General features: G+C 35.9%; 2 protein-coding genes across 2 annotated transcripts; one reads left to right on the top strand and one right to left on the bottom strand.

The window, feature by feature from the left end:
* Positions 1-792: 792 nt before the first annotated feature.
* On the top strand, positions 793-15500 carry ttc22 (tetratricopeptide repeat domain 22). The gene is made up of 7 exons (XM_073852642.1): positions 793-1389; positions 2494-2549; positions 2717-2832; positions 3386-3504; positions 3805-3966; positions 13207-13359; positions 14299-15500. The coding sequence occupies exons 1-7, from the start codon at positions 829-831 to the stop codon at positions 14824-14826; spliced, it is 1695 nt and encodes a 564-aa protein (XP_073708743.1). The 5' UTR covers positions 793-828; the 3' UTR covers positions 14827-15500.
* Positions 15501-15509: 9 nt separating this feature from the next.
* On the bottom strand, positions 15510-20834 carry ttc4 (tetratricopeptide repeat domain 4). Its single transcript, XM_073852643.1, has 10 exons — positions 20510-20834; positions 20223-20340; positions 19940-20101; positions 19739-19816; positions 18602-18726; positions 17686-17772; positions 17348-17592; positions 17117-17201; positions 16952-17034; positions 15510-16862 (listed from the first exon to the last, which is right to left on the bottom strand). Exons 1-10 carry the CDS (start codon positions 20618-20620, stop codon positions 16760-16762), a joined length of 1197 nt encoding a protein of 398 aa, XP_073708744.1. The 5' UTR covers positions 20621-20834; the 3' UTR covers positions 15510-16759.
* Positions 20835-20999: the final 165 nt, after the last annotated feature.

Genomic DNA, 20999 nt, shown 5'->3' on the forward strand with positions numbered 1-20999 from the left:
TTGTGAGCAGAAACCTCTTACTGTTCAAAAACTTTTGACTGGTAGTGTAAATTCCATAATTCTTAAAAACTTATGAATAATTTTATACAACTTCATATAACAAATTCTTATTCTGACGAGTTAAAGTAATCTAAAAACAAAAGTTCCCATGACTTACCGGTAATATATTTTTTTATATATTCATTTTTGAGTAAACAACCCTCTTAGAGTCAGGAAATGTTTAAATAATAACTATCTGATAATAATTGTCCATATCTGAGAGCACTCAAACCAGTTTAGATCACTCAGCACTCAGAGAATAATGATAAAGGAAATGTTTATCAAAATGCTCATCAGAACACATGAACTTCCTCAGGTCTGGTAACATTTATCTCACTCCTAAGACCTTTTACACACACACACACGGAGATCAGGAAGCCACGATTTAGAAATAGGGCTACACAACAGATTGTACTTTAACAGTTATTATTAAATGCAGCAGATTGCATTTCTATCACAACTAAAGTAATGTTCTGTTTGGTTGATTCATGGCCAAATGGCAAACCCTACATGACACTAAGGTGTGTCAGTCAAATTCAGAAAGTAAGACTCATTCTGTACACAATTTCTTGAAGCAAACGCCCATGTTGTCCTTTGAAATTAACATAGTTAATGTAAAAACCACAATGTTAAGGGTGGAGAAACCTGTTACAGGAAGCAAGAAAGCACATGTTTAACATCTTTCCTTACTCACGTCTCAATCCTCCTCCTCTTCAAACCTGTATTTCCTGTCCCACATATAAGTTGTGCTGTCTTAGTCGGGCATTGTCAGTAAGTGTGTGCCAGACAATGGAGGACAGCACAGAAGAAGACATCGAGTCTCTGATTGAGGGGATGGCCTACATCCCTGGCCACTTTCATTTGGAGCTCAATCTGAACGGTGAACCCAATGGACCGGTCACCCTTCGGCACCGGGACACCCAGCTCAAACGCGAGAGCCTCAGAGCTGAGCTTGAAGCTGAGACGGGACACCTGCAGTATGCTGTGCGTAATATGCTGGGCCTGCTGGCTTTTCACGTAGATGAACTGGAGACTGCAGAAGAGGCCTTTCACAGCATCTGCCAGGAGGATCCAGAAAACCTCAACGCCTGGGCCAATCTGGGTTACGTATATGAACGTCTGGGTCGTGAGATGGAGGAGGGGGAGTGCATGGAACGTGTGGCTGCCCTTATGGGCACAGAGATGGGGGAGAACCAGACAGACTGCAGGCTCAGGGTTGCACGGTGCTTGGCTGAACAAGCGTACGCACATCCACATGATGTGGAGCTGGAGAGGGATGAAGATTTACAGGAAAGACTGACAGCCGCGCTGATGTTATACAACCGTGCACTCGATTACGGAGAGGAACTGGTGAGCACATCACAAATTTATAATGTGAAGATACTGAATATTTCATACAGTATGTATCTTTATGTTTTTGGGGAGTTATACCATGTGATATTTTAAAATTACACAACCGAAAGTTAGTTCAAAAGTTTTTGAACCCTACGTTTTTTAATGTTTTTTAAAATCTCTTCTGCTCACCAAGCCTGCATTTATTTGATCCAAAGTATAGCTATTTAAAATAACTGTTTTTTATTTGAATATACTTTAAAATGTAATTTATTTATGTGATTAAAGCTGATTTTTTTTTGCTGTTTCTTGGGGTGAAATAAATTATAAAAATCAAAAGTATTTATAAAGATTTCTATTTCAAATAAATGCAGTTTTTCTGAACTTTCTATTCATCAAAGAACCCTGAAAAAAAATCTACTCAGCTGTTTTCAACATATTCAACCAGAATATTAGAATGATTTCAGAAGAATCATGTGACTGGAGTAAAGATGCTAAAAATTCAGCTTTGAAATCAAAGGAATAAATGCCATTTTAAAATATATTCGAATGGAAAACAGTTATTTGAAATAGTAAAAATATTTCAAAATGTTTTGCTCTATTTTGGATCAAATAAATGCAGGCTTGATGAGCAGAAGATTAAACATTTATCTTTTGACTGGAAGTGTAAACTTGGCTTGTTAAAAAGGTAAAATGTCTGATATTTTATGAGGCTTATTGACCTTGATACATGGCCATAAGGGTCTAGTGTTTTTTTAATGTATTTATTACTTTGAAATCTTTTTATTAAGGAATTATTTTTTTTGCAAATAAAAATAATACAATATTATAGGAAACACTTTTGTTCCCATAATGATATCAGCTTTTGACATTTTTGATTTCCAAAAAAATTTGAAATTATTTTTTATTCAAGTCATTTTTATTTGTCATTGTATGAATTGCATTTTTAAAATCTATATTTGAATGAATTATTAGATATAAACATCCATAGAAAAACATTTTCCGTTAAACGCACATTTCCTTTAACCCTCAAACAAAAAACACTACAATTCAAAATACAAGGAAAACACCTGTGATAATAAGGAAATGAAAATTGATGTTCTGTTGTTTCATTTCTTACAGATACCAAAAGTGGAAAAACGAAGTTGGTATTTCAAAATGGCAACAATTTACATAAGGTATTTCTAAAGTATTTTTGCCACATACCTGTTCAGTTTAACAAAGCATCAAACATCTGACTGTCTATCTAAGCATTTGAAGCAGTTTAGGCATTACCTGAACATGAACTGAACAAATAATAACATAATAATCTGTCAATAATCTTAAACTTTGCCTGTTTTAATAGGTTAGACGGAATTGTAAGAGATTCGAAAGACATTGACCTCACAAGACTGAACTATGTCAACAAGGGCCTGAAGCTTCTCACAGAGACTCTAAAATCTGACAACACACATCTCAAAGGTAATTTTCATATGATGAAGATTTTTAACGAAGCATGAACACAGTCGGCTTCTACGTTCATAGAGAATGTCATAAATCAAGGACCAATCCTCAGAGGCCCCCAGTTGCGAGACAAAATGTCCAAACACAGCAAATGTGTGGCAAATATTGGATATGCAATATGATGCTTATTCTCTGCTTTTTTGTAATTTGTGTAATACAAAAGTAGGAAACCCCGCAATTTATTAATCCATGGCTACATTTTATTAATTAGTTATCTTGTTTTAGTTCTATTGTTTCTACAAACCACAAAAAATATTCACTGGCACACATTCAAGTGCTTTTTGTCTGTCTGTAGCATTGTTCAATTTACTTGACTCTCACCTTGAGGGCTCTGACAACCAAAGGCCCCAATGGAGAAGTGAAAGGCTCCACAGACCAGCCTTTCCGGTTTTATGTCGCCACATGTCACGCTTGGCTTTTTTATGACCTTTTATCAGTGTCTTCTAGCAGATCTCAGATGTCAAGGAATCATTAAGACAATGTCTTTGTATTTCTCTTTTCTACTTTCTAGCATTGGCCTGGTGTTACATTGGTTTCATGCTGGAGCGGACGGAGGAGTTCTCCACTGTGCCAATGTCAGTCCACGATTGTGGTTTCTCCGGATTGGACCCTCTGACGTGTTACGGATCGGTACTGTATGTCAGACTTGGAAAAATGTAGAATGTCTAATTGTGGTCAAGCTAATAGATTCCAGACATCCAGATTCCAGTCTTGAGATCATTTGCGCACATTTTCTCTGTAGCCACAACATGTATGGGTGTAACTTTGTTGTTTCTTGACACATGTGCTTAGGCTTGTATGATTAAACATGAACTGATAAATTGACATGCCAGTGCACTTAAGATAATAAATCTATGACTATGTGAATAATAATGAAGTGTGAAAGGCTCTAAGTGATTAGGTTTTTTTTCTCACCGCTGATATCCACAGGCCATTAAGCTCGCCACGGATGATGCATTCATACTCAACAGGCTAGCAAACGTGTTCTTCCTGTCAGGCAAACTAGAGATGGCCACAGGTATCTGTAACATGGCCCTGAGTGTCCTGCCTGATGCAGAACTCAACTGGCAGGGATACTGCACTCGTGCCAAGGTAAGCTAAATATTTGATTACCACCCAATTCATTCAAATTTTGGTAACACTTTACAATAAGATTCATTAGTTAACATTAGTTAATGTAAACTAAAGATGGACAACCCTGACTTCCGGGAGACGCGATGTGAGAGTAGGACGCACGTTAAGACGGCTCCGTAATTTTTAAATGATATATGTGAGTTAAACTAAATAATATTTTACGGTCACGTCATTGAGTTTTGTGTTATCACTTAAGATGCCAAACAAACCAAAAAGAAACGCAGAACAAACGACAGAAACCCAGAGGGAGATTCAAGATCACAGCTGCGGCAATGTTAGCACCGAGGCTAACACCGAGGCTAACAAGGCAGTGCTAGAAGGAATAGCTGCTCTACAATCAAACTTTCTGCTATTTAAGTCGGAGATAGTTGAGGTCATCGACAAAAGACTAGATCAATTCTCCATCTCCATCAAAGCAGAACTAGCTGCTTTAAAAAAAGAGACTGATGTTACAATCTCTACCATGAAAAGCACGATGGACGAACAAGCTAAAACAGTGTCAGAGCTGGAACGTAGCGCAAATTTTACATCTGACACGGTTTCCCAGTTACAAAAAGAGGTAGAAAAGTTAACAAGCAGCGTCTCCCAACTCACGGAGAAATGTACGGATCTGGAAAGTCGCAGTAGAAGGCAGAATTTGCGCATTCTGAATATTAAAGAGGGCGAGGAGACTGGGCGCAAAGCTACAGAATTCATTGCGCACCTGTTGAAGAATGCGCTCTCTTTGGAGACGTTACCTTTGATTGACCGCGCCCACAGATCCTTGAGGAAACGCTCCGACAATACCTCATATCCCCGGGCCTTCATTGTCAAGATGCATTACTTTCATGATTGGCAAGACATCATCCGAAAAGCAGCACAGCTCAAATCTATCACCTACAACGGAGAGAAGCTTCTGATATTTCCTGATCTCCCAGCTGCCATACTGAAGCAACGCGCCCGGTTCAACCGAGCGAAAGACCTATTGCGAGATCAACCAGGAATCCGCTTCGGATTTTTATACCCTGCGAAGTTGCGGGTCTCTCACAGTGGAGAAGAATTGTACTTCACCGACCCGGGTAAAGCGATTGCCTATGCAGAGCAGCACTTCGGTGAGGGAAACGTATCGACATCATAATCTCCCTAGACTGATACGGTGTAAACAGTGTTATAAAAGTATTAATGCTGATCGGACCCTTTTTTTTTTTTTTTTTCTTTCTGGTAGTATGACGTGACTTGTTATATATGTCTATATACCTCACGTTGTGCATTTGTCATGACGGAGCTGTGTTCATGTGCATACAAATTTTCAGAACCCTTATAGGAACTGCTCACTGAGCTCCTGATAGTCAGCTAATGCCAGTAGGGCTGTTCGTACAGTTAAGTTATCTCGGGAATTCTGACCTGATGTTCAACGAAGCCTGTGTTTTCAGGTATGTTCTTGTTTTATGTTTTCCCTTTTGTTTTGTAGTGTTAAGAGACTGTGGGAGGGGATGTTCTATGGGGTTCCGTCTGTGGGTGCGCTATGTGGTGGGCAATAAACGCAATAATTGGTATGGCTGCTCCTCTGAGTAAGACCCTGGATGGTGGGTTGGGAACTTTAACTTGTGCTTCCTGGAACGTTAAAGGCCTAAACCACCCTGTTAAACGTGGTAAAGTGTTGTCTCATTTAAAATCTATGAACACCGACATTATATTTCTACAAGAGACGCACTTTAAAAAAGATTCTCATCATATGCTGAGAGCCAGGTGGATAGGTCAATCTTTTCTCTCTACCTTCTCATCAAAGGCTAGGGGTACTGCTGTTTTAATAAGGAAAGGGGTTCCATTTAAATTAAGATCTACAATTGCAGATAAGGAGGGACGATTTATCATAGTTATGGGAGAAATATTTTCAACGCCTATAACCTTGGTTAACATCTACGGACCAAATTTCGATGATCCATGCTTTTTTCAAAATGTGTTTTCCCGGATTCCTGATATTTCATCTACAAATTTAATTATAGGGGGCGACTTCAATTGTGTTTTAGACCCATATTTAGACAGATCCTCAGCTCAGCCTGCTCCACCATCCAAGTCTAGGGACTTTCTTAACATGTTTATTAAAAATTCTAATGTCAGTGATGTGTGGAGGTTAGCCAATCCAATGGGAAGAGATTACTCTTTTCATTCACAGGTTCATAACGTTTATACACGTATTGATTATTTTCTAGTAGATTTAAAGTTAATTCCCTTCATCTTTAACTTTACATATCATAATATACTGATCTCCGATCACAGTCCAATTACATTCGCTTTAAAATTATCAGATATTGTTAAAACTCAACCATTGTGGCGGGCAGACACCTATCTATTAAAGGATGCAAAATTCTGTGAGTATTTGCGTACACAGCTTGAATTATTTTTTGAAACTAACAACCAACCAAATATTTCGCCTTCACTGTTGTGGGACACCTTTAAAGCATATTTAAGGGGTTGTTTTATCTCTTTTAAAGGTGCAAAAAACAAAAAAAATAAAGCTGCTTTAGAATCATTGGAAAGACAAATTAGTCAGACGAAGAAAATGCCAGAACACCCTCTTTAGATTTGCACAAACAAATACTAAAACTTAGATATCAATATAATAAGATAACATCTGAAAAGTTTTCAAGGTCTTTATTATTCATGAAACAAAAATATTTTGAGTTTGGCGATAAGCCACACAAACTGTTATCTAGACAGCTACGAAAGCTTGAAAATGACCGTACAATTAATCGGATTAAATCTGAATCTGGGAGTTATTTATTATCTCCCAAAGAAATTAACAATTATTTTAAACAGTATTATGAATCATTGTACGCTAGCAATACAAAGGAGGATCCCTCTACTATGGATAATTTCTTAAACAGCTGTAACTTACCAACGCTAGATCAAGAAGATAGAGAATTTCTTGGAGCTGACTTAACATTAAATGAACTAAAGAATACCATAAAGTCACTTAAGGTGGGTAAATCCCCCGGCCCCGATGGAATTCCCTGTGAGGTATATAAAACATTTAACAATCTGTTGGGGCCATACATAGGGTTGGGAATCGAAAATCGATTCCGATTCTGGAATCGGATACTTAAGATAAAGAATCGGATACTTGTTATAATATTAAAATTTCGATTCCTCGTTTCGATTCCTGGTTGCATTTTTTCCATCTAGTGATCTGCCAGGACCTTCCGCGCGTGCAATCTGCCAGGACTTTACGTGGTAATGTAAACATCAGTCGAAAAGATGGATCACGGTAAGCGTTTAAAAGTGTGTCTACGCTTTGTAAAAACCGAAGACAAATCTACCGCTGCACGCAAACTTCATCTTAGAGATCTGCAAGGGACGGATTTTAGTCCTGCGCCCGCCCACTCCAGAAGGAATATATGTTATTTCGTCCCGCAAAAGCCCACATAAAAGTCACTTATACCCCCGCGGGAAGACAGGTATCTACTTTATCTCTTGGCTGCATGAAACAAACCCTCCCTTTAATGTTAAGGCAAAGATGATCAGAGTAATAGTAACGAACTCGCGCGTGCCTAATGTATTCATTCTTGTATATCGGAGTCGTACATTAGGCACGCATAAGTCCGCTGTTGATTCACAAACTATTCATGCTTTCGGTGCTCTGATCCATAGTATTTTTGCGTGAAATTTCAAAATATTTGCATAGTTTTCAAAATGAATGTCCTGTGAGTTTTTTATAATGAATGCTTACCCATAGAGGTGGATCTTGTAAGGGTCAGTGGTGTTTAAGCACATATGAGCACCAGCATAAACAGATTTACAATGTATTTACTGTATTTTTCATTTATATGTTTATTTTATAATAAATACAAACAGTAGATATTCAGTCACTTAAGAAAGAGTACTCTGAAGTTGTGAAGAATGTCTGAATTAAATAATTTAGGTGCTTTAAATCTGTATATGTGTATTCATGTTAAAAAGTTAGAGCAGAGGATTTTCTTTTAAATTCAAAAGTATAGCTTTAATTTAAAGTTTGTTTGATTTTTTTTATAACATGCAGGAGAAAAATAAAAAGGCAAAACTAATGTTTAGGTTAATAAAAAAGGTTAAAAAATAAACACCTTTAGAGGAAATGTCAGGCATAGTGGGGCCTTGCAAAACTGACCCGAGAAGAAGGGGGCCCTGATATAAAAAAGGTTGAGAACCCCTGTGATAAAATAATATGTTGCAATCTAGCACTGAAAATAAACATGTTTAATATATTAATGTTTGACTTTTGTGTTTGTTTTTTTTTTTTTACTAAATCGGAATCGAAACTGGGAATCGAAAAGAATCGGAATCGATAAGTGGAATCGGAATCGGAATCGAAATCGATAAAATTCAAACGATACCCACCCCTAGCCATACATGCTTAATATGTTCTCTCAGGCTTTGGAGGAGGGACAATTACCCCAGTCATTTAATGAAGCAGTAATCACAGTTATACCCAAGAAAGGGAAGGATCCAGAGGAGGTCGGGGGGTACAGGCCAATCTCTTTGATTAACGTAGACCAAAAATTTTTTAGCTAAAACATTAGCCATCAGAGTGAATACGTTGTTAGGAAAACTGGTGAAACCTGACCAGACTGGCTTTGTTTCGGGTCGTAATTCTTTTAATAATCTTCGTCGTCTCTTTAATATCTTATATTCTTCCCAGACGAATAGGTCTGACTTAGTGATCTTGTCTTTAGATGCCGAAAAGGCATTTGACCAGGTAGAGTGGCCTTACCTTTTTGCTATGTTACAGAAATTTAACATAGGGAAGAGATTCATCTCTTGGTTAAAAACTTTATACAAAAACCCTAGGGCGCGGATACTCACAAATAGAATTTTGTCACCTTCCTTTGCTTTGTTCAGGGGTACACGTCAAGGTTGCCCGCTTTCTCCCCTTCTCTTTGCCTTGGCTATTGAGCCTCTAGCTGAAGCTATTCGTTCTGATCAGAGAATTCATGGGCTTCGAACTAAAACCACTGTTAATAAAATTTCTTTATACGCGGATGATGTCCTGTTATATGTGACTAAGCCGACAACTAGTATTCCTGTAATATTAAACGTCATTGAACAATTTGGCTCATTTTCAGGCTATAAAATTAATTTAAACAAAAGTGAACTCATGCCAGTGGGCCTTAAAGATCTCTCACAGATTTATCCAGTGCGATTTAAAATAGCTAAAGATAGATTTACTTATTTAGGGATTGTGGTAACTAAGAAGTTTAGTGCCTTAAGAGAAGCAAATTACGCTCCCCTTTTAGAAAAATTGAAGAGAAATATTCAATTCTGGAGGACTCTTCCCGTTTCGTTAATTGGCCGAATAAATGCGATTAAGATGGTTTTTCTCCCGCAGCTATTATATCTGTTCCAGAACATCCCCTTGTTTCTTTTTTAAAGTCCTTTTTTAAGCAACTTGATAAAATTATCCTGCCCTTTATCTGGAATTATAAAAATCATAGAATTAAACAAGTACATCTTTCCAAATCTAGAAATGTGGGGGGTCTTGCCTTTCCAAATTTTCGCTGTTATTATTGGGCAGTTAATCTTAGAACTATATCAACAATATTAAGTGATAAAACTGGACAACTGGACTGGCTTAGATTAGAACAGGATGAATGTACCCCTTACGATCTTGGTGCTGTTATTCTTTCACCAGTAAAATGTAAAAAAGAAATTTATAGAAGCAGCCCTGTCATTAACAGTGCTATTCTTACTTGGAAACAAATTAGAACTCATTTTGGGGTGGAGTCATTACCTTTATCAATTCCCATAGCTGATAATCCCTCTTTTATACCCTCCACACTAGATAAAGGTTTTAACCAATGGAGAGATGTTGGAATTCACACAATAGGTGATCTTTATCAAGATGGTAATTTTGCCTCTTTTGAAAAAATACAGGAAAAATATAAACTTCATAGAAGTAATTTTTTTAGGTTCCTGCAAGTCAGGAACTATGCACAATCCTACTTAAAGAGGTTCACAATAAATAATCCTTCTTGTCTTGACATCTGTCTTAAGGACTATTTTGGTAAGGAGAAAATGATTTCCTGCATATACAATACCCTTCAGTCCTCTCAAATACCTGTGACATCCACAATCAAAGGTTTATGGGAGGAAGAATTAGGTTCAGAGATCTCGAATGAGATATGGGCTAGTCTGGAAGAAATCAACAGGTGTTCCATAAACTCCAGACACTGTCTCATTCAATTCAAAATCTTGCATAGATTACATTACTCTAAAACAAAATTATCCAAAATATTTCAGGGTGTCTCCCCAAAATGTGATAAATGCAAGACAGCTGATGCAACCCTGCTTCATAGTTATGCATTATGTCCTAGTCTTCAAGACTTTTGGTCTAAGATTTTCAGTGCTATCTCTGAAATCACTAATCAATCTATTGAACCTGATGAGTTTTTAATTGTGTTTGGAGTGTCGAGACATGAGCTCGGTTTGTCCAAGTCACAAAAACAATTTCTTTCTTATGGTCTTTTAACGGCCAAAAAACTTATTTTAACTTTCTGGAAAAATAAATCGCCTCCACCTTTCCAGCTTTGGCTCAACGAACTCTCAAAGACACTTCACTTAGAACGTATACGGTTCCACTTACAAAATAAAACACATCAATTTGCCAAAACATGGGAACCATTCATTAGGTATTTAGAGGGGGGAGACAAAAGAGACTCAGAGGAAGGAGATGTTGACTCCGAGTGATACCTAATGCCAATTCCCAACTAACTGTAGTAGTTTTCCCCATGGGGTGCTTATATAGCAGACGGAAGGGGTGGGTGGGGTGTTAGTGTTGTTTTGTTTTCGTTTTCTTTTCTGTATGTTGAAATAGACACTTTTATATGTGTATTCAGGTCGTATATGCTTATAGTAAGACCAAGAACACTGTATTGCATGTTAATATATACCTGTGTATACTTAATATTTGCAGATGTAGATAATATTTGTTTAACCTTGTATGTAAAAAATATGGAGGACCTTTTGATCTTTAACAATTGTGTATTACTGATATTTCTCCAATAAAAAAAAAAAAAAAAAAAAAAAAAAAAAGATGGACAACCCTGCTGCAGCACTTATTCATCTTCATGGTAATTTTAACCTTTACTAATGCATTATTAAAATCAAAAGTTGGGCTTGTTAACATTAGTTAATGCTCTGTGAATTAACATACAGTGAACGACTGCATTAGCAATAACAGAGATTAATATATACTGTATAAATGTTTTGTTTATTGTTTGTTCATGTTAGTTGATACATTATCTGGAAGCTTATTGTAAAGTGTTACCAAAATGTTTTTCATGTGCCTGTATATGAAAGCACTCACAGACATTGAATATGTAATTTTTTTTCATAACCTCTCCTTGAATTACACCATAGGATAAACTAGAATGACAGAAACAAATGCTTCTGCAAAGACAAAGAAACTCCCATTTCGTGATTCATGATAAAACGTTGGCCCAAAATGTGTGGGTGTTATTGCATCTAAAAAGCCAATTATGTTACAATGTTTCCCTTTAATTGGCCCAATTAAAGGATTAAATGAGTTCAGTAAAGGGTCATAGTGAGGAGAGCTTTTGTGTTCTCTAATAATCAAAAATGTATTGCACTTCCTTAGAAACATCATCAATCACAAAAGTTCTGAAAGTGGACACAAATATAAGATTGAAAAGTGCATTTGCTAGCTAACAAATATTTTTGCGAGAGAATGCAAAAGAGAGTGAACAAAACAATTGAAATATAACTGTCTTCCAGTTTCTTTCTTTTCTTAAATGTTCCCCAAAAATGAAAATTCTGTCATTAATTACCCTCATGTTTTATCAAACCCCTAAGACCTTTGTTCATCTTCAGAACACAAATTAGGATTAGGACAAAATTAGATATTTTTGATGAAATCCAAGAGCTTTCTGACCCTGCATAGACATCAACGCAACTGACACATTCACGGCCCAGAAAGTTAGTAAGAACATCATTAAACAATCCCTCCAGGATTTTGCAATTTGCATTTTTTTTATAATTATGATAGTATGTTTACCAGATTGTGTTCTCAATCGTCTTTCATGACACAAAGAACAAACAAAATGTATTATGTTTTTTTTGTTTTTTTTTTGCTAAGAAACAAATGACAACAGGACAAATAAGTACAATATAAAAAGTAGATAAAAAAAACAATATTTTCACTCTGAGAGAATATGCGCCGTGAATGCGGCAGTTTTTTCACCGGCATAACTATTGCGCAAAGTTTGATAACCATTAGCTTGCCTTCATGGTTTAAACCAGAAATACTTCCAATATTTCTTCTTCTAATGGTTTTTAATAGCTTGAACGTGTAAATTGGCAAATTAATCAGCAAATCACATGCCGATCAGTGGGGTCTTGACCTGGTCCGTACGTATCAAGGATAAACTGCGATCCATTTAAAATAATACATTACAGCGTCAGTAAAATTTGGTCAATTTCCGTTAATAATTATAACTTGGTGGTCATTTTTTTGTGAGAACTTCATTTTTGCGATTATTTTGCAGTGAAATGGCAAATGATGGAGGATCACAAAAAAATGTTGCTGATTTTGCATTGGATTTAGCGATCGATTAAAATAGTCCACGTGACATCAGTGATTCAGACATCATGATATGAAGCTACGAAAATATTTTTGTTTTCTTTCTGCACAAATAAATTTTCTGCAAAATTATGGTTGAACCAGTGATATCACATGGATTATTTTAATGATGTCCTTCCTACCTTTCTGGGCCTTGAGAATGTTAGTTGCTTTGTTGTCTATGCAGGGACAGAAAGCTCTTGGATTTAAATCAAAAATATCTTAATTTGTGTTCGATAGATAAATGAAGCTCTTACAGGTTTGGAATGACATGAGGGTGAGTAATCAATGACAGAATTTTCATTTTTGGGTGAACTATCCCTTTAAGGGCTACAGTATGTACATTTAAACAGGTGTCCCTTCCCAGCAGTTACTAGTATAAGTGTAGTTCATCATATTAACATGACACAATTACGTGTAATAACCAAAAAATAATTTTGAACAGTATCAATTGTTTTATTATCTAAAACAAAAATATTTTTTTAATGGTATCCAAATGTTTTTTGGGTCCTCTGATCATGATGTTCATTTCTGCACACAATTTTTTTTCCCCTGTCTGAGTTAGTGCACTTCAACTTTTGCAACTTTTTCAACTTTTTTTCCTCCAGCTTAGTGTCACCTTGTATGCAAAAGATCTTGATAAAGCGAAGTGTGGCCAAGGTGGCATCCCCGACCGTCAGATTCTAAAAGAGGCCCGTGCTGACCTAGAACGTGTTCTGGCTGTGCGACCCTGTTTGAGGACTCATTTGGAGATGGGTCAGGTAGTTATGAGAACATAAAACACTATGGTCAATCATTTGGTCCTTTATGCTCAGTAAAGTCAGTAGCCATTTGATGCTTGATGAATAACATTTCTGGATAAACAATTCAGCATATTAGAATGCATTTTACAGTATTTCTGCTTTTACTGTATTTTTCATTAAATAAATGCAGCCTTGTATAAAAGACTTCTTCAAAAACATTAAAGTAATCATTCCAAATGTTTGACTACTAATTTACACTAGCAGTCAAAAGTTTTTGGACAGTTTTAAATTTTTTTTTTTTTTTTAAAGAAGTCTCTTCTGATCACCAAGCCTGCATTTATTAGATTCAAAGTACAGCAAATGCAGTAATTTTGAGAAATATTTTTACTATTTAAAGTAAATGTTTTTATTAGTATATATTTTAAAATGTAATTTATTCCTGTGATTTCAAAGCTGACTTTTTGCATCATTACTTCAATCATGCAATCCTTTAAAAAGCATTATAATATTCTGATTTGCTGCTCAAAAAAAAATTATAATAATTATGTTGAAAACAGCTGGGTAGAGTTTCTTTGATGATTAGAATGTTCAGAAGAACAGCATTTATCTGAAATAGAAATCTTTTAAAGCATCCTTGCTAAATACAAGTAATAATACAGAATGATTTCTGAAGGATTATGTGACACCGATAACTGGAGTAATGATGCTAAAAAATATTCAGCTTTGATCACAAGAAAAAGTTACATTTTTAAATATGTTTGAATAGAAAACTGGTATTTTAAGAAGTAAAAATATTTCACATTATTACTACTTTTGCTGTATTTTGAATCAAATAAATGCAGGTTGGTGAGCAGAAGAGACTTTAAATTTTTTTTTAAAATCTTACTGTCCAAAAATGTTTGACTGGTAGTGTTAATAGTTTAAGACCCTAATATATCCATCCCCCCTTTCTCTCAGGTTTACTACTACATGGGTGTGGACGCCCTACAGGAGAGCCTGTTGGTTGATGAGATGGCAATAAACCAGGCCCTGGTTAGTCTATCTAAAGCTCTGCAGTGTCCTCTGGGCTCTACAATCTCTAAAGTACAGTTCCTGAGGGGTCGCTGCCTGCTGCTGAAAGGAGAGGAGCAGAACGCCATTGACTGTTTTAGGAAAGCGCTCGAACTGGAATCTCCTAGCGTCCAAGACACAGCAGTCCTGCGCTGCCTGCTACAGGCTATTCTAGTGAGCTTCACCCAGAGCGGGAATGACACAAGTCATGCTATAATCCAATTAGAGGAATGTTTAAAACAGGCGGAAGAGCGATATGGTGCAAACGTTGTTCAGACTGAGCTGAAGGCACTGTGCCGAGCACACACGGACGAGGTGACAGAACTCTCAAAAGATCTAGTCAGGAAGGGGAGATTAGAAGTGGTTAGAAAGTTACTGAGAAGCGTACAGCCACAAGGGAAAAAGCTCGCAATGGGAAGGTCCATGTCAATTTAAAAAAGAATCTGTGGAATTGAAATGGACTCCAGATAATGTATTGATGGGCAATTATGTGATGCCCAGGAATTAATAATTTAACTTTAGAGATATTTACTTTTGTTAATGTGTTCTGAAATGATTACTATTGTGTGAAAGTCCAAACAGTCATTTTGGAATGTTGTCTTTATGGCAATTCTTTCCTCCAGCACATGCCACAAAGCATGAAGAGCCAGTTAAACAAGAAATAAGTGTTAAAACCTGGAGATGCACTATGGGGTTCACAAGCCTGAGAACACAGTGGAAATCTGGGACTTTTTTTTTTTCCATTTAAACCTAAATAAACAGGATTTAAAAAAAAAAAAAAAAAAAAAAAAAAAAAAACCTCTTAAAATACTAAATACTACACCTCTTAGGAACTTTCTCAAATCACGTTGGACAACACAATCACATTTTACACAATTGTGTGGTTCATGTCAGCTTGATTAATGCTGTCATTAAAGCAAAAGAGGAATAATAAAGCCTCATTTAAATTACACTAATATCACTTGTAAAAAAAAATGTCATTATAAAAATTATAAAACCATATGTCATTTCATCATGAATATGTTTTTTATTTAAATCATAGATTGTTTTATGTGGTTGGATTAAACCTCAGTAAATGAGGTCTGCATTGAATAAAAAACTCAAAATCAGTCCAATGGTTAATGTTGTCTAAAATGTCTAATTTATTTTATCCAGAAACTGTTTTAAAGCAATACTCCACCCAAAAATTACTTAAGTCATGATTTATTCACCCTCTTGACATTCTAAAACTGTACGGCTTGCTTTCTTCTGTGGAACATGAAAGATATTTTTAGAGAAATCTCTCATTGTTTTCTGTCAATACAAATGGAAGTCAAAGGGCATGAGTGTTAATTTCTTCAGCAGAACACACAAGAATATATTAAGTCATACTGGTTTGAAACGACATGAGCTACAATACCAGTCAAAAGTTTTTTTTAAGATAGTAAGATTTAAAATGTTTTTTAAAGTTTCTTCTGCTCACCAAGCCTGCATTTATTTGATCCAAAACACAGCAAAATATTGTGAAATATTTCTACTATTCAAAATAATCTATTTCAATATATTTTAAAATGCAATTTATTCCTGTGCTCAAAGCTAAAGTTTCAGCATCATTACTCATCTACAGTATCACATAATCCTTCAGAAATCATTTTAATATGCTGATTAAGCATAAGCAATATTTATCATTAATAATTTTTAGGTTTTTTGAACTAAGCGAGGCTGCTCTAAATTGATAACGTGATGATAAAAACATTTATAATGTTACAAAAGATTTCTATTTCAGATAAATTCTGTTCTTCTGAACTTTCTATTCATCAAAATTCTAATCTGTTTTCAACATAACAACAAATGTTTTTAGAGAAGCAAATCAGAAAATTAGTATGATTTCGGAAGGATCATGTGATTGCAGTAATGATGCTAAAAATTCAGCTTTGAAATTACAGGAATCAATTACATTTTAAAATATATTCAAATAGAAAACTGTAAATAAAAAATATTTCACACATTTTTACTGTATTTTGAATCAAATAAGTGATAGAGACTTTAAAAAAAACATCAAAAATCGTACTGTTCACAAACTTTTGACTGGTAGAGTATGGTAAAAATGCAGAGTTAAATACTGGCATATCTAAAAAATTATTTGTTTTATATCTGTATTTTAAACCTGTAATGTTTTCTATCTCAAAGAAATTTTCCCCTGAGGGGTTGGGATGGTACATGCTTTTAAGGTGAATCATTGATGTTGCTGCAAAAGAAACCCACTTCAAAGTTCTGCCTTAATCTCCAGAGTTTTCTCAAGGGGTGGAGTGAGCAAGAAATGTTCTTAATAGCAGAGGGTTGATTTATAGCCAAGGCGTTTAAAGTCTTCCAAGGTCCAAACAGAACATCATTTCAATCTCTGAACCTTTTTTCCTGATAAAAACTGCTTGGAAAATAGAGAGCCTGATACCAGCACAATGAAACTGGGTGTCCCTGCCTTCACCGAGCACCTGGAACAAAAAAACAAAATAAAGAGAAAAACATCAGAGACCTATTCAAGCAGTGATAAAAGTACTTAGAAGAAATTCCTCTGAAATACCTTTGATGCTGAAGACAATTAAGAAGTGACTTTTCAAGATCAACTTGATACAGGTTTCCTTTTTTAGGATCCTCAAAAAACAGCTGAAAAATAAATTGAGGTCACAAAAAACTCTTGGTATCACATCTAATTTAAATCTCTTTGTAGATCTCTTTGTATACCGACCTGCAGATTTTGTGGCTGATATTTTCTTTCTGAATCCCAGGGGGGAAGCTCTTCACCAAACATAACTGCCAAATGGTCCATGAAGCTGAAAAACACAAAATGAGTTCTAAAAATCAAATCTATATTTGCAGATTTTCAAACTAAAGAGTAAATCAGTCATTTCATATTTAGGCCTCTGTTCCTCATGAAGGACACACATTTTAATACTGCTCTTATGACTTTCTAACAAACCTGGAGTTCTCGCAGAAAGCTGATATGAAGTCCGTCTGGCTGTGCTCAGGGTAGAGAAACAGCACAGGCCAGTGAAGGACTCCCTGCTCATCCATATAAGCACGAGCTCCTGTGGCCTCCTGAGAGCCGATTCCATCAAGCTCCAGATCAGCCAGGGCTCTAGACGCACCTCCATCATCATTGTCCTCACTGTCCGAACCCTTGTGTTTAGAAGGCTTGGTCTTCAGAAGTTTAATGCCACGCGCCTAAATAAAACAAATGAGTAATTAAATATTTAGCTCTCTTATAATTCTGTTTAAAAAAAATACTAGTATAATGAAATTCAATATCTTCAGTACCTTAATGGCAGCTAACAATGCTTCTTTCTCATTCTGTTGCTTCTTTGCTTTAATGTTCGCCTTTCTGGCATCTCTGTCAGCCTCCCTCTACAATAAAAATACATTAATCACAGGAGCAAACAAAGCAAAATCAAATGAGATTGGAACATTATAAACAATAAATGTATACAGTACAGTAGTGAGAGAATTAGTAATTATTAAATATGCAAATAATCACAAGGCTTGAGTTTGTTTCTTTATAGGAACAGATTTGGAGAAATTACATTAGCATTACATCCCTTCCTCAACTAATGGATCCTCTACAGTGAATGGGTGCCGTTAGAATGAGAATCCAAACAAACGATAAAAGCTTCACAATAATCCAAAAGTATTCCACACAATGCAAGCCCATCAATTAATGTCATGTTAAATGAAAAGCTGCGTGTTTGTGAAAAGACAAATCCATCCTTAAAACGTTTTTTAATTTCAAATCAAGTCCTATATCCATGATATGGCCTTCTCTAGTAAAAAAATGGTCTTGTCTAAATTAGGAGAGAAATATGTCCAAATCAAGCTAAACAAAACTCTAAATTTTAAACAAATATGATTTTGATATGAGAAGATAACAGGGGTAACAAGGATAACAAGACTTTTTTACTGGAGCATGTGTTATTATGGATTATGATCTGATATTCTGGCCAGAGGTTAGGGTTTAAAGTAAAAAATCCTTAGTTATGGATTTTTTTTAACGAACACACAGCTTTGGATCTCACAACATTACTTGTGGCTTATTGCGATGTTTTTATCAGCTCAGTGGATTAACTGGTACTGCTAAATTTCTCCAAATGTGTTCTGATGAGGAAACAAACTCAACTACATGATGGATGGCCTGAGGGGGAGCACATTTTTAGCAAGTCTTCTTGTCAGGCCTGTCTACCTTTTGTTTATCTGCTGTGGCTCTAAGCTCCTGTAGTTTCTTTTCGGTGGGAAACAGCCTGAGACCTTCATCACACCACTGCAATGCTCCTGCGTAATTACGCAGCTCCATTGAGCACTGTGCACCTAAACACATACACAACAATTTACAGATACAGTTGAAGTTGAAAGTTTACATACACCAAATGCAAACGTTCATAAGTCCCTTGTTTGTCCTGAACAGTTAACTGCCTGTTGTCCCACAAATTCTTTGGTTTTTCAGCATTTTTGTGAATTTGAACCTTTTCCAAAAGTGACTATGATTTTGAGATCCATCTTTTCACACCGAGGACAACTGAGGGACTCATATGCAACAATTACAAAAGGTTCAAACGCTCTATGCTTCAGAAGGAAACATGACGCAGAGCCAGGGGTGAAAACTTTTGCACAGAATGAAAACGTGTACATTTTTCTTATTTTGCCTAAATATCTTTTTTTCCCCCCATTTATTACTGCCCTTCAAAAGCTACAGAAGATAATTACATGTTTCCCAGAAGAAAAAATAAGTTAAATTTACCCTAATCTTCAAACTCAAAAAGTTTTCACCCCCTGGCTCATCAATGAGTGTCTAACCTGTCTGTAATAGTTGCATATGAGTCTCTCAGTATGAAAAGATCGATCTTAAAGTCATACAGTGATTGCTGGAAAGGGCTCAAATTCACAAAAATGAAATCAACGCATTTATGAGACCTGAATGATTTATCTGAAAGAACAGCGGCCAGTTTACCTGTTTAGAACAAACAAGAGACTCATGAACAACTATCACTGAACAAAAACAGCTGTGGATCATTCAAGTAACGACACAGTACCAAGAATCAACATGCGTAAACTTTTGAACGGGATCATTTTTTATAAATTCAACTATTATTTTCTCTTGTGCATTATATGCAAACATCATTTTTGTGAAATATCTTACTCAGGTCAGTACTAAATAAAAACATCCATTTTGTATGATTCCTTTTATTTTGGTAAAATAATTAACATTTTGCAGATTCTACCAGGTGTATGTAAACTTTTGACCTTAAATGATTATAAAAAAAAAAATGTCTGTACAAAAACAGTTTTTGTGAAACAACTAAGAACTACAGACACAGCTCACCTCTGATTATAGCTTTAATGTGGTCTGGCTTCAGTTTCTTTGCAGCTGTGGCATCATTCAAAGCAGAACGCATATTTCCTGAAGGAAATGGTTAATTGCATACATTAAGGAGGAAAGACGTAATTATTCTGACACATTTGCAAAGAAAAATCTAACTTTAACATCAACCTGTGTGTGTGTTTGGGGGAATACTGACTGTACCTAAATGGAAATGCGCAGCTGCACGGTTGGTGTACAGAACTGCATTGAGTTCAATATCCGTGCAGTTCTTTTTCAACCCTTCTGTGTAAGACACTACAGCTTTCTTATAATTCTTCTCCTTGAAGTAGTCATTCCCCTCATCCTTCAGACGTCTGGCTTTCTCTGAAGAAAAAGAAAAGGTTCAGTTATTGTAATACAGCTGTCATTTAAAGGAGCATTTCTTACATGTCATGAAGAACCAAACAAAACCAAAAGAACGTAAGAAATGAAGAGCTTCGCACACCTTCAGGTGTTCTGTCATCATCATGGATAATAGACTGAATGCAGGCGAGATCAGGGTTTTTCTCTGGGTCTATGCTTTCTGGGGCTGTCTTCATAAACATGGGCACCTTCTCAAACTCCTGCAAGATTTAAAACGCGTAACGTTATTTATATAGACAGAATACCAAGCGGTGACAGTCAAATGCAATGCTATAACACAATCCTTAAACTTTAGTAACGACATATTCATGTTCAAAAGCAGTGACATAATGTTGCTAGTGTGTACTTTATTAATGTAACGGTCCTTACCTCCTCCCAGTTGCTTTCACTGAACGCGTTTTTGTATTTCTGTGTTTTAAACTTCTCCATAAATTCATCCATGTCATCGTCACTGTCGTCGCCTTGTTTTGGTGCAGCCATCGTTTTTCTTTTTTTAATTAATTTTATACTATATTCCACTTAAAATAATGTAATACTGGAAGTATCTTAATACGTTACAGTGACCAAAGAATATCCGTTATTAGGAGCTAAACATAACTCCCCTAAATGCGATAAAACTGTGAATAAAATATAGCAAAGAACCACATGGCCTTAGCAAGCAACTGTTCCTCTGGTGTTTAACACACAGTGAAAGACTCATTACCGCCATCAGCTGGTCTGGAGAAAAACAAAAAGCTACTTTTTGCCTGAGAAGTCCCTTTCAAAAATTAAAAAAAATACTTAAATACCCCTTTATACCCATATAGCAATCAATCACAAATCCTAGTGACTTTTTTCGGTGGGTGCCAGATTTTGCATT

The sequence above is a fragment of the Garra rufa genome, chromosome 12, assembly GCF_049309525.1.
Source record: "Garra rufa chromosome 12, GarRuf1.0, whole genome shotgun sequence".
Classification (NCBI taxonomy): domain Eukaryota; kingdom Metazoa; phylum Chordata; class Actinopteri; order Cypriniformes; family Cyprinidae; genus Garra; species Garra rufa.

What these genes read in the sequence shown, in the direction of transcription:
- ttc22 (XM_073852642.1), top strand. Translation starts at nt 829, where the DNA reads ATGGAGGACAGCACAGAAGAAGACATCGAGTCTCTGATTGAGGGGATG. An exon ending in TGACAACACACATCTCAAAG is followed by an intron (nt 2,833 to 3,385) that starts GTAATTTTCATA and finishes TCTACTTTCTAG; the next exon opens with CATTGGCCTGGTGTTACATT. An exon ending in CTCATTTGGAGATGGGTCAG is followed by an intron (nt 13,360 to 14,298) that starts GTAGTTATGAGA and finishes CCTTTCTCTCAG; the next exon opens with GTTTACTACTACATGGGTGT.
- ttc4 (XM_073852643.1), bottom strand. Translation starts at nt 20,620, where the DNA reads ATGGCTGCACCAAAACAAGGCGACGACAGTGACGATGACATGGATGAA. An exon ending in CCACAGCAGATAAACAAAAG is followed by an intron (nt 17,773 to 18,601) that starts GTAGACAGGCCT and finishes TTTTTATTGTAG; the next exon opens with AGGGAGGCTGACAGAGATGC. An exon ending in CATTGTTAGCTGCCATTAAG is followed by an intron (nt 17,593 to 17,685) that starts GTACTGAAGATA and finishes TGTTTTATTTAG; the next exon opens with GCGCGTGGCATTAAACTTCT.